The 13,221-nt window shown below is 39.2% G+C and overlaps 1 protein-coding gene across 1 annotated transcript in view; it reads right to left on the bottom strand.

The window, feature by feature from the left end:
• Positions 1 to 712: 712 nt before the first annotated feature.
• Positions 713 to 13,221, bottom strand: part of ppp1r2 (protein phosphatase 1, regulatory (inhibitor) subunit 2) — a 35,353-nt gene continuing 22,844 nt past the window's right edge. Inside the window, exons 5-6 of the mRNA XM_067995263.1 lie at positions 4,300 to 4,449; positions 713 to 2,139 (exon numbers count right to left, since the gene is read on the bottom strand). Coding sequence (XP_067851364.1) covers positions 2,096 to 2,139; positions 4,300 to 4,449 — 194 coding nt within the window. The 3' untranslated portion in view covers positions 713 to 2,095. The remainder of the gene's footprint in view (positions 2,140 to 4,299; positions 4,450 to 13,221) is intronic.

Genomic DNA, 13,221 nt, shown 5'->3' with positions numbered 1-13,221 from the left:
TTTGAATGAAACAGTGCAGTACATTTTATATAAAAAGTGTAAATAATGCATTAAAATAGCCAAGATGATAATACATCTACAATTTATCCTCACTGTTAATCACGCAATGTTTCTTCCCGTTACACTGCCTTATCAAAATCAAATCTGCACAAGGATCTTGATCTTATGGTCTGCTATTAAAATAACTTGAAAACTAATGTACATTAAAAAAATATGTACAAATGGTGTTATTTCTGATGATACTGCCACCTTTTACAATGAAACCATGGAAGTCACCAAAACGCAGAACTATTCCTATATGAAAAAAATCAGCGTGGGGATAAAATTTGGAGCCTTTTGTAAATAATTTGAACCAAGTGATATCCTTATTGTAACTTAGTAACCAAACTTCCTTGAATAGTTTTATAGACATTGTCGACATTTTTGCATACAATTTTCACTTGATAATTTACATTTAAGTATTAACCAAAGTTTGATGCACTTCCCAATTTAGTAATCCTATCATTTCGTAACAGGCTATTTTTCTGTTGACCCAACATTAAGCTCAGAATTAAGCTTTACATAAAAAAGTTTTTATCCAATTATAACATACACATTGAAAAGTAGTTTACTACTTCACTTTTTTTATAATCATGTACACTGAACTGCAGGGAGTGCAATGTGGAAAGGGATAATAGCCCCATCATTCTCAAGTAAACCAGACAATAAAACCTTCAGTGCATGTACACAATAAAGTGACTGTACACCTTTTATTTGTCTCTCCATTCACACAATACGTAGTTTTCTTATATTGAAGTTAGCACAATACTGCATTAAGGCCATAGAAGCCAGTGTTGTCATGGCTGGAATTAGATACAGTAAACACAAATATGATTAGATGAAACATTGCAAGACAACTGTGATTTGTTAAACGTTATGAGTCACTTACTAACGTTCAGGGAGTGTGCAGGTCTTTAAATAAATTCACTTCAATGACATGTTCCATCTATGGACCACAGACAAAATATTCCAGAGAAAACTAGTCTTTGAACCATGGAACAAAAAAGGTCTAGTTTCAATTATAGAAATGGCTTGCTTCCCAATTTAGTAGTCTTGGGCTTTACAGCCACGTGCCACTTAAATCCACTCGCCAGTTACGATGAGTTTCTTAAATCTGAATTTGTGAATACACAAACATCTTCACTGAGAACTATACTACCACTTAATTCAAAAATATGAAAAGACATTATCCTTTTCATTGCCCTATGTAAAGCTGTATATTACACCAACTACTGATTCATACAACTTTATTGGGACTTTTTCCTTACCCAAAATAAATTACAGGTAAGGTCTAGTCAATGGTGGCACTTGTTAAACAGATGTTTTTACATATGCAATTTGAATTTTTTTAGGATTCCTTAAAAACAGGGCTACAGTATCTTTAAGTGATACTTGTTAACATCAACACAACTATAAATTGTGTTAACTTACACCATCAGCAGCACTGAAATTATTTCAAGGGCAATAAGGTTCCATTTTTTGTGTTAGCAAATCACCTATCAGGACTTCCATTTTGAGCACTTTCTGAAGGCAAACTCCTTGAATTCAAAAATAAGAAGTGAACTAAAACTGGTTACGGTGCCAAACACCATATGAGAAAAATAAGAGTACTGCTGCAAAAGATAAACTGCACAAGTGTATTGATGTGAACTAAGCACCATGCACACAAGTATCATGCAGATATGAAAGTACCACAAGCTGATCAACAGGTAGAGAGCTGCTAGAAAATATTCTGTGTTACGTACTAGTCAATGAATTCTGTGCTGCTTCTGTTTCCAGGAAACAAGTGTTTTTTTCAGTGATTCAACCCAGCGCAAGCACAAAAACACAGGCAGACAGGCACCTCCTGCCCACCTCTCAAGGGGATTTTATTTACATTACTGTAGAAATACACCCACTGCAAAATTCTGAGTGCACAGGTGGAACTACACTTTTCTGAATGCAAGTTGGATGGTCAATGAAACACCTCAGCTCTTCAATCAGGATTTAAAACCCATTGATGGCAAACACTGTTAGCTGGGATATTTTTATGCCAGGTTTAAAAAATGGCTTTGCTCTATGAATCTGGATCCTCATTTTCAGAAAGTTCCTCATCTGTATCTGGTGCGAAAGAAAACACAAAAGTCAGAAAATTAATATTTTTGAAGAACAGTACTAAGCAAATTTGTCTTAGTAATTCGCCCTAACCCACAATTAAACCAGCAATAAACTAAATTAGGGTAATTTATTTTGGAAACCTTGTTTTGTCCAATAGTTATTAGGTACTGTATGTACTTAGTTTATACACACTGGTCACTTTTTACTTACAGTTGGTCATTTCTATAGGACTGTACCTTTAAGAACTACCCCTTATTGGCTTCAACTAACAGACCAAACATTTTTTTTTGAAGTTAGATTTCACAATTTGCACAGTGCAATTAGAATCTGACAAGTGGAAGATAACAGGTTACTGCAGACAAACTAGCAGCTTGGGATAGCATTTCATGGTTTGGGGAGTTGGTTAAGCCTTATCATTGATCTAAGCTCGTTTTAACTGGCTTGGACGTTGTGCACCATTTATAGTTTACGGTTTGTAATTATGTTGTTGGTATCCATGAAGCAAAGACAAAACTGAGATCGATAGATTTCTAGATATTAAAGGCATCAAGGGATATGGGGATGGTGCAGGAAAATGGCGTTGAGGTAGAAGATCAGCCATGATCTTGTTGAATGGCAGAGCAGGTTCGAGGGGCTGGATGGCCTACTCCTGCTCCTATTTCTTATGGTCTTCAAAGGCTGGTCAGAGTGCAGAGGTGCATCATTTCATTAACCTACTCCTAGTTCCTCTATGTTCCCACCCATCAACAATGTTCAATTTTTATTCAAGATTTTGTAATCACATACAGCTCTAGGTCTTGCACCAGATCATTATCATAGTAAACATTCCAAGGTACCTAACAGAAGAGCAGCAGGTGAGGGTAGAAGAGAGTGATTGAAAAGGTGGGGATAAAGGTAGATCATAGAGATTTAGGAATGAAGCTACAGTATAGAGCCAAAATAGCTGAAGGAGAGTATGGACAGGAAACCAGTCAGCAGATTGGAGGTAAGCTGGAGCAAGACTAAGTGAGGATAAGGAATTGCAAATCAATACAAGGGGGACAGGGAGCCAATGAAGGTTGCTGCCAGAAATCAAGCAGAACTTAATACAGGATAGGATGCAGGCAACAGAGTTTTAGACAAGTTGGATTATCTGCAAGCCTCAAGTGAGGACAACATTAGAGAAGATGAACCTGAAGGTGAGAGGTGATCATGGTTTCAGCAGCGATGGAGAGATAAAAGGGTGAAAGTGATGAATTTTCAGAGATGGTCTTGGTGATGGATAGGATATGGTGTTATGGTTCAGAGCTAAACAGAAATCAAAGTTGATTCCATGTGACTGAGCTAGAGCAAGCAGCCAAGGAGTAGGAGAGCATCAGGGGGCTCGGCTGTGGAATTTCTGGAGGGAGCAGAGTACGATGGCTTCAGCCTTGCCAATGTTAGATGGAAGAAGTTCTGGCGTGTCCACAACTTGATGTTAGAATTGTCAGATTAATTGCAGTCCAATATTTGGCACAATTTTTAAGTTAGAGTGAGCAATAATGGTGGAAGGAGGAGGCAACGATGTAACCATTATGCAATATTGAAACAGTCAAGGCTTGAAACTTTGGACTGAGCTCCAGCATTATAATTCACCAAATTCCAGAGGACAACCCTGAACAATTTTTAGTTAAAATGCTTGCAGTCCTGATCCTTCACCTGCTCAGCACGAGTGCTCTTTTTGTGCAGGTGAATGGAAATTTTTTTTAATGCTAAGTGTTGCTCAAGAACAGTTCATCAACGCTTACAAAAATTGGCAGGTTTTTATGGAATGCCAAAATGTGATGACTTTACATCACTAACATTTGAACAACCTATGCTTCCCAAGAAGGGATCAGAGTAAATTTTCAGTTTGTGATCTGTGAAACTATTGTGAATTCTACAAACTGAGGTATAATCAGATTTGTCCCAAATCACTTTCCTTCCATAGCTGATACAAATAATATATTTTGTGTACAAATGCAGTGCCTCAAAAGCCTCAGTGCTCTATTTTTGTTGTAAAAGTTCCTTACAGGTAAGCAATTTGCTAATGCCAGGTAATAAAATATGTAAAATTTATTCTGATCACTTCCAATCTTGAAACCTATGGCAAGCATAGGTTGTGTTTGTATGAACTCTTAAAATCATGTTTGTTTCACTGGTTACCATCGTCGCAGTCCTCTTCTAGGTCTCGAGCTCCTTTCATGTCATCTTCAGCATCTTCTACTTCCTTGGCTATTAACTGTCTTGCTAATTTGATATTCATGCCTTCATTATAATGCATTTTTCTCTTCATCTCAAACTGCTTCTTGCTTTCTTCAAAGAAAAAAATTGAAAGGTTTAGGATTATGCATCATTATAAGAAGCTATGTTTTTTCAGCAAATACCATATGAAAGATTATCTTTCTCCAGAGAAAGGGAGTCCATCTGACCTGCTCTTGTTCTCTAGAACAGTGAGCTCAAAAGCAACACAAAAGCGACTAAAAAAGCATCTTCTGTCCCCTCAGCCATTGATTGGTGCATTGTGGAACCTAGAACATTAAAGGGGCTTTTTTCAAATGAAGTCCATGTCTATAGAGAAGCAATCGTATTAGCTTCATCACTGGCCCTTTAAGATCTATACACCCCAACAAAAAAAAGAATAATTTTTCAAACTGAGTGCACCACAAACTTTGCAGAAGTTTAGACAAATGAGCACTGCACTTGCCAGGAAAGTTTCAATCCTTTAATATAAAAACAAAATCTCTCAGCAGCTTCTCTCTATAAACCAAGGATATGTATGCCTCATCTGGACATTGGGACAAATGCAGAACCAGACATAAACTGATTGGCACTTAGACTTTCGCATTTCACTTTATGACAACTTACAACACTTTATAGTAAAATGGAAAAACTGATGGAAATCTGAAATTAGTAAAATACTATAAATACACAGCAAATTAGCATCTGTAAAGAGAAATGACAGGTTATGACGCGTTTATCCTTTCAGAACACGTCATAAGTAAATTGAACAACAACTTACATTTATATAGCATCTTTAACATAGTAAAACATCCCAAGGTGCTTCACATGTTAAACAAAATGTTACACCGAGTCACTTAAGGAGATATTAGGGCAGGTGACCAAAAGCTTGGTCAAAGAAGTAGGTTTTAAGGAGCGTCTTAAAAGGAGAAGAGGTGTAGAGAGACGGACAGATTTAGGGAGGGAATTCCAGAGCTAAGGGCCTAGGCAGCTGAAGGCATGGCCACCAATGGTGGAGCGATTAAAATCAGGGATGCCACAAGAAGCAAGAATTGGAGGCGCATAAAGATCTTGGAGGGTTGTCGGGCTGGAGGTTAGAGATATGAAGGGGTAAAGCAATGGAGGAATTTGTAAACAAGGATTAGAATTTTAAAACCGAGGCGTTCCCGGACCGGGAGCAAATGTAGGTCAGCAACCACAGGGGTGATGGGTGAACAGGATTTGGTGCAAGTTAGGATATGGGCAGCAGAGTTTTAGATGAGCTCAAGTTTATGGAGGTGGAAGCTGGGAGGCCAGCCAGGGGAGCTTTGGAATAGCAAAGTCTAGAGGTAACAAAGGCATGGATGAGGGTTTCAGTAGATGAGCAATTCTTGAAACAATTTTAACAAAAACACTGATATTCAGGATTTAAATGCTCAGAATTACATAGTTTGAATGCAACTGCAAGTAAATATGGAGCCCTGAAATTTGTTTACAGACTTCGATAGAATTTTGCGTGTTCATTCGTAGCATTGAATTTACGAGAAATATCCCAAAGGTAGGCATCAGAAAACATACAAATTCCACAAAAAGACACAACTAAAAACTGTTAGAACCTATTAGGAATAGTCAAAATAAAGACAACTCATTTCACTTTGACTTGACCAGCAAATCATATATAAACACAATCATGACATTTACAGGACAGACAGACAAACAACAAGATAACTTCGCTCTTTAGGGCATCAGTAAAGAGAAGCAAAAATTCAGATACGGAACACATTCATGACCAATGTAGAGAGAATGTAGCTAAAGCTAACAAGGGTTTTTTTTAATTCATTCATGGGACGTGGGCGTTGCTAGCAAGGCCATCATTTGTCTATCCCTAATTGTCCTCAAGAAGGTGGAGGTGAGCCGCCTTCTTGAACCACTGCAGTCCGTGCAGCGAAGGTACTCCCACAGTGCTGTTAGGTAGGGAGTTCCAGGATTTTGATTGCGTTTAATATAACCCACACAGTATAAATCAAAGGACACCATTTTGACACTATACAGGTCATGGGTCAGACCACATCTGGAGTTTTGGTCCCCCCACATGGTGGATGATATAGCGGCTTTGGAAAAGGTCCAGAGGACAGCTAGAAGAATGATTCCTAGCTTAAACCAGCTACTCAGATAGGCTCAAGGACCATGGTCTATTTACTTTAGAGCAGCGTAGACTTAGAGGTGACCTGATAACGGTCGATAAAATAATTAAAAGGCTGGATAGCATCCCTATTGTTAGATTATTCCAGTTTAACAAGTTGGAGAGGACCAGGGGACATGAGTTTAAACTATGTAAGAGTAGGAATAGACTGGATGTTAGGCAGTTCTTCTTTTCCCAGAGAATTGTGAGCCTCTGGAATAAATTGCCAGCTGGTGTGGTAGGTGCTGACTCTCTGCATGCCTTCAAGAGGGAGCTGAACCAGTTCCTGACTGGGGCAGAGGTCACATCGTATAGAAGGTAAGTGTCTTTATAGGTAACACTGCCATGCGATTTCCTGGAATAGTGTCGATCACCTGAGGGGGTTGGAGAGGAATTTTAGAGTATTTTTTTTCCTTATTAGCCCTGGGTTTTCCCTGTTTTTTACCTCTCCCAGGAGATTACATGGCTGCGGGAGTGGGTGCAAAGTCGAACAAGAAATGTTTAGCCATGATGGTCCGGCCATCATGGTGTGGGGCAGGCTTGATGAACCAGCTGGTCCTTTCCTGCCTGTCATTTTTGTATGTTTGTGAATTATAAATTTATACAATGTTCAAATGGTAGTCAGAAATAGTACAAAGACACATTGAAAAACAAGCTGAAGCTATGTGATGTCCCCACTGATTGGAAAGACATGGCAATGGAGAGACCACAATGGCATGTAACCATGTGTGCTGATGCTATCTAATTCTCACCTGTACAAATGGAGTAGGATAAGGGGGGTGGGGGGTGGGGGAAACGCAAATTCACTTGGCAACTGCAACTAATTTACTACATATCAGATAATCTTAAATTATGACCAGCGTGAACTGTTCTGCACCAATCTCAGTTACCAGTTAAAGTTCCAGAGGACATGATAAACATCGACTGATCCAGTGATTCGCAGTAGGAAACTTAATCACATATGTATGCAGTTCAATATAAACGTGAAAGGTTGGCTTACAACTCAGAAAAATCAGACAATGGCATCAGGTAAAGCAACAAACTTCTCAATCTACTGATTAGACAATGATACTAATAACATAAAGCTGACTCTTTTCTGAATGAGTACTGGTTACACTACTGGGGGGGGGGGGGGGGGGGTGATGAAGTGATTCAATTTTAGGAAGTTACAGCTTATTGATATTACAGCATAAAAAATATCCTCCAGTTCTTCAAACTCTCCTATTCACATCTACGGTAAAATCCTATTTCCAACAGTAATAATATCACAAAACTTCAGTGACCATTACAGTTTATAGCAGCATTTCCCTGGCAACTAGACATTATTCAACCATGTTGCTGTTTTCCTGTTACTGGTGCAATACGGCTCCCTTTGTGATTCCCCGTCATCTAACAACCAATCACCAAATATAGATTTCAGAAAATAAACGTGCATGTTAATTGTAAATGTGAAAAATTCTTCATGCTCACCAAATGAATTTTAAAATTACTTTCAATTTTATCAATTCATGTTTAATCTCATAAGTATTAGAAAAGTATACATAAGAAACCATTGACAAAAGCAAGGAGAGATGGTTGGATCAGTGAGTTGAACAAGTTCACAGGCTGTTTAGCCACTCCCTTAGAGGAAATAGTGTGGGGAAAAAAAGTCAAAAACAAGTTTAAAAATTGGAAATTCAACCACACTCGTCAATTTTCAAAAGAAATGTGTTTTAAGACTAGCCGTTCTGATTTACAAGGGTAACTGTGGCTTTCAAACAGCACATCGAAATGAAACAATGCCAAACTCCATCATTCTCTGTGCGACCAAAGGCCTCGAGACACAATGGTAATCTCTCAAGAACACATTTGCTCATTCTGTTAACAGATACAAAGAAACCATGCCGTAAAAGACTATTCTTCACAATCACAAGCTGCTGAATGAAAGGAAACATTCTTAAATTGCTATGAGGAAGCCAGTGTTTTACAGTGAAAGCAATTTCGTCCATAACCTCTAATTCATGCACCATTTTTTTTAAAAAATGATCAACACGTGATCAGTGATTACAACATTGTAATTAGCTGGGGTCATTTTAAAATACAGTACTGATGTTAGTTACTTTAAAAATGGAATATATATAACAGAATAATTTCCCTTCTGATTTTATACACAGAGCATTGCTGTTTAAGATCAATACTGTAGATGTAAACGAATGATCTAACTTGAGTATAGTTATCTCAAATTTCTTTGAACATGTACAAGAGATCATAAGTAAAATTTCAATAATATTTTTGATAAAGATGGGCTATTGGGACAGACACATTACATGATTTTTAGACTGAACATGCTAGTAACTAAATTATAATTGTTAAAATATAAATTATCTGCAATTCTGGTATCTGTAATCAAATTTAGATAAATGTTAGTAAAGATCATTTTTTTTTAAATCCTGAAATTTTTTTTAAAATGACTATTAATGAGCAAGAGAGTTCCATCATATTCTTGACACATTATCAGAGGTCCTATTTTAAAGTACTATGACTGAGGTACAGATCAGCTGTTATATTTTCCTGACAAAATTGTAAACTTCCAAACATAAATCCCAAATCAAAGCTTTCCATTAGCTTCATCTGCTGCTGAGATCAATCCAATAAAACCCTTGTTAGATGCATTATCCAATGCCGCAACAGCCTTTCTCGAGAAGTAAACGTGATCCAGGAACTCAAAATTTCTGCCCAGCTTGGACTTCCCATCCACGTACTTAAACTTCTACCAGTACAGTATTTACCAAAAGTAACAGTACCATTAGTGAATGGAATGAACCTTGACTGCTGAATCCAGCACTGGAATCAAATCCCCACAAATGACACTGGGCAGTTTGATTCATCTATTCAGTTCTTCGCCAAGAGTGCTCTCTCACCCATGGTGGGTTTAGAATATGATTTGCACGACACTGATCTATACTTTGAAGAGATAAAAATTTTATCTTGAACTTTTGAGAGACGATTAAGCATATAATTGAGTCTCTATCGTCATGACAAAGTGCTCAAAAACCCGCAGGCTTTCAATCCCAATGTAAATCTCAGGATCTACTCACCAGTGACCTCTGGTGCTGACCACACCAATGTTTGCAGGATCAGGGAGTTAGCTGATCTAAATAATGGCAACAGGAGTCCACGTCACTGGGGATGCATCACGGGCACTGCCTGCCATGAAAACAGCAGCTAGTGCCTCATTGATTCCTTGTAAACTAACATTTTTTTTTACACCTTTGGGGGTTCAGGCTACGACAGGCTCAGACTTCATATCGGCGAGAGTCCCAGCCACGAGGCATGCCCACTCCTACGCAGGTGTCCTTGTTTAGGGTGGGTGTTTGCTCAAAAAATACCAGGGAAGGCAGGGACCCAGTCTATGCGTCTTGCCCTAATTCGAAGCCCCATCCGCCAGATTTCAGCTGGCATTATGGCGGGAGCGTGACCCAGATACATTTTTGTATAGTATTTGATTAAGTGGCTGTTTCTTTAAAACTTAGAGGGTTTAACAGCAATATAATGCCAAGTCTTGTACCAACGAAATGACAGACATGTTAAATAATGACTTTCCACAGTATTTACAGTAGAGGAAGAGGATAGCATGCTGGACACCCCAAGGAAACTAATTTTGAATCAGGGTTGGGGACTCACCGTAATTAACGTAAGCAAATTAACAGTAATGAAGAAAATAATGGCACTAAAGAGTACAAATCCCCAGGACCAGATGGTTTCCATCCCAGGCTGGAAAAGGAAATTGGTGAGAATATTGCAGTTGCCCTAACTATAATCTTCCAAAGTTCTCTCTATACAGGAACCGTTCCTTTAGATTGGAAAATTGCACGTCACTCCGCAATTTAAGAAAGGTGAGAGGGGGAAACCAGATTATAGACTAGTTAGCCTAACATCTGTTGTCGGGAAATTACTACAGTCTATAATTAAGAATAGAGTGACTGAACACCGTGAAAAATTTCAGCTGATCAGAGAGTGCCAGCATGGATTTGTAAAGGCAGGTCATGCCTGACGAACCTGATTGAATTTTTTTGAAGAGATGACCAAAGTAGTGGACAGGGGAATGTCTTTGGATGTTGTTTATATGGACTTCCAGAAGGCATTCGATAAAATCCCCAGAGACCATTAGCTAAATTTGAAGCTCATGGGATTGAGGGTAAATCATTGACCTGGTTAGGAAATTGGCTGAGTGGCAGGAGACAGACAGTAGGGATAATGGGCAGGTACTCAAATTGGCAGGATGTGACTAGTGGAGTCCCACAGGGATCTGTGTTAGGGCCTCATCTATTCTCTCTATTTATTAACGGCTTAGATGACGAGATAGAGAGCCACATATCCAAGTTTGCCAATGACACAATGACAGGCAGCATTGTAAACAGTGTAGATGGAAGCATAAAATTACAGAGATATTAATAGATTAAGTGAAAGGGCAAAACTGTGGCAAATGGATTTCAATGTAGGCAAGTGTGAGGTCATCTACTTTGGACCTAAAAAGGATAGATCAGAGTACTTTCTAAATGGTGAAAAGCTCAAAACAGTGGAGGTCCTAAGAGACTTAGGGCTCCGTGTACATAATCATTTAAATGTCATGGACAGGTACAGAAAATAATCAAAAAGGCTAATGGAATGCTGGCTTTTATAGCTGGAGGACGAGAATACAAGGGGGTAACAGCCTTGAAAGGAATCTAACATGATTTTCAATTATATACAGATTTCATGATTGGTTCGATATATATTTGACTGACTGTTCGTTGTTCAATTTAGTTGGCCAAGTAGTCAAAAGCCATAAACTCCTGGTAACTCCATTCTGTGATATAAAAAACGAAGAATTGTCAATAGGTGGCAATGGAAAATCTCAGGAGGAAAAATAAGTCTAAAAATCTCAAAAGCAACCACAGGAGTTTGAGAAGAACTAACAGTTTGAAAGTGGTTAAAGACAGGAGAAATGTGTGTATTTCAAAATCAGGTATAAAGGATTATTTTGGGTCTTATGAGTAACAATATTTTTATTTTGTCAATGAGTTAGATAAACGTCATTCTACTATAAATATATCTACTACTGCTAGATTATTTGCTTATTTATTTGCATAATACACATTTCATATTTTAAATTAGGTCTGTTATTATGCTTTACCCCTTTTGAACTTACTAGATCTCAAGGCAAAGATAGACACAAAGATATGAGGAATTGAGACTCATCCATGAGAATGATCTGAGATACAAGAGCCAAGATAATTTAGGGTAAGGCTAAAAAAGACACAAAACAACCACCACAAACAAAGTTTTGCATTCCTCCAATGAAATGCATAATAGTGCAAATGAAGCCCATTTACCACCCATAAAATGCAAGGCCTCAGGAAAGCCGGCAGCTGAAGGGAGACGAGAACAGCTGGATCCAAAAGGTAAGTGCCTTTCCAGCACTGTTTGAGGCCAGGAGTGCTTCCCTCGACCCACCAAGCTAACCTGTTAATCTCCCTGTGATTGGCTACCCCCCACGATCTCTTCAACCCCCGACCCACCTCTCCAGGGACCTTCGACTGATATCTCCAACCCCTCCTCCCCAACCAATATCTCCAGGACCCCCACCCTGATTTCCTCCCCAACCGAACTCTCCGCACACCTTCCTGCCCAACAGCCAGCCAGCCTCTTAACCTGCCTGGCTGCGGCAGGAAACTGAGTCCAAGCATTTAAATCAGGTTCTGCCGCTAAACCTCCCCTCCCCCCCCACAAATATCGGGGTCTATGAGTCACTACATTGATCACCAGAGACTGGTGCTTTTTCCGCTCTAAAATTAAGACACATTTCACTAACCATCTCTAGTCTTTTCATTAGTATGGGGCAAAACTTATTTCTCCACAGCCTTTCCAATTTCATCTATCGCCTCAGGAGGAGGTGCATGAAATACATGTGCGTATCCATAATGCAGATGTGTTTATCGATAGAGACAAGGGAATTGAAAGGGGAAGAGAATCAGCCCCTTGTGCACACTGAGGCTAGCCCAAAAGTACCACTGGCACCAGGTTGGCTTCTTACCCTCTCCTTTGTAAGTTACATAGCCTCAGGCATGGTCTCCCACATCGGGGTGGTGGGGTAGGGGATCTGGGGAAGGAGCTCAGAGGCCAGGAATTTCCTCATCCCCAGCCTGGGAATTGCTGACAGACCTACTTTCGATGGGTGTACTGCCTATCAGTCTGGCAGCAAGCATAACTGGGATCCATCTGGCGATGGCCTGAACCCGCAAAGATACTAAAAATTTAGTGGGATTTTTGGCTCCATCTTTCTTGGGGAGGGGGCCCTCCCTCTCCAGAGCATGTTGGGTTATCTGGCTTCCCCTTTCTGGCAGGTCCTCGAGATGCACCTCTTGTGGCACAGATGCCTGTTGAGCATATTTAAATGCAGTAACCTCCCCCTAACCCTGCATACTTTGATGGGGTCAGTGCCTGAGGTCACAGGCACTAACACTGGGATGTTAAGTCTGCAAATTTTCAATCCCTTATTCTTTTGTTTTACTGTATTGCAAGTATGAAAAACACAAAGTTTCAGTGCCATAAATGGACTTCAATTATCTAACTGTAAAACTTGAGTGGAAGTAGTCTTAAAAGTACAATAATGAACAGGCATTCAAATAAATTTAAAAACAAACAATTTTCAGGAATTAAATATA

The sequence above is a fragment of the Heptranchias perlo genome, chromosome 13 (assembly GCF_035084215.1).
Source record: "Heptranchias perlo isolate sHepPer1 chromosome 13, sHepPer1.hap1, whole genome shotgun sequence".
NCBI classification, from domain to species: domain Eukaryota; kingdom Metazoa; phylum Chordata; class Chondrichthyes; order Hexanchiformes; family Hexanchidae; genus Heptranchias; species Heptranchias perlo.
This window is presented reverse-complemented; position numbering and strand designations above follow the sequence as displayed.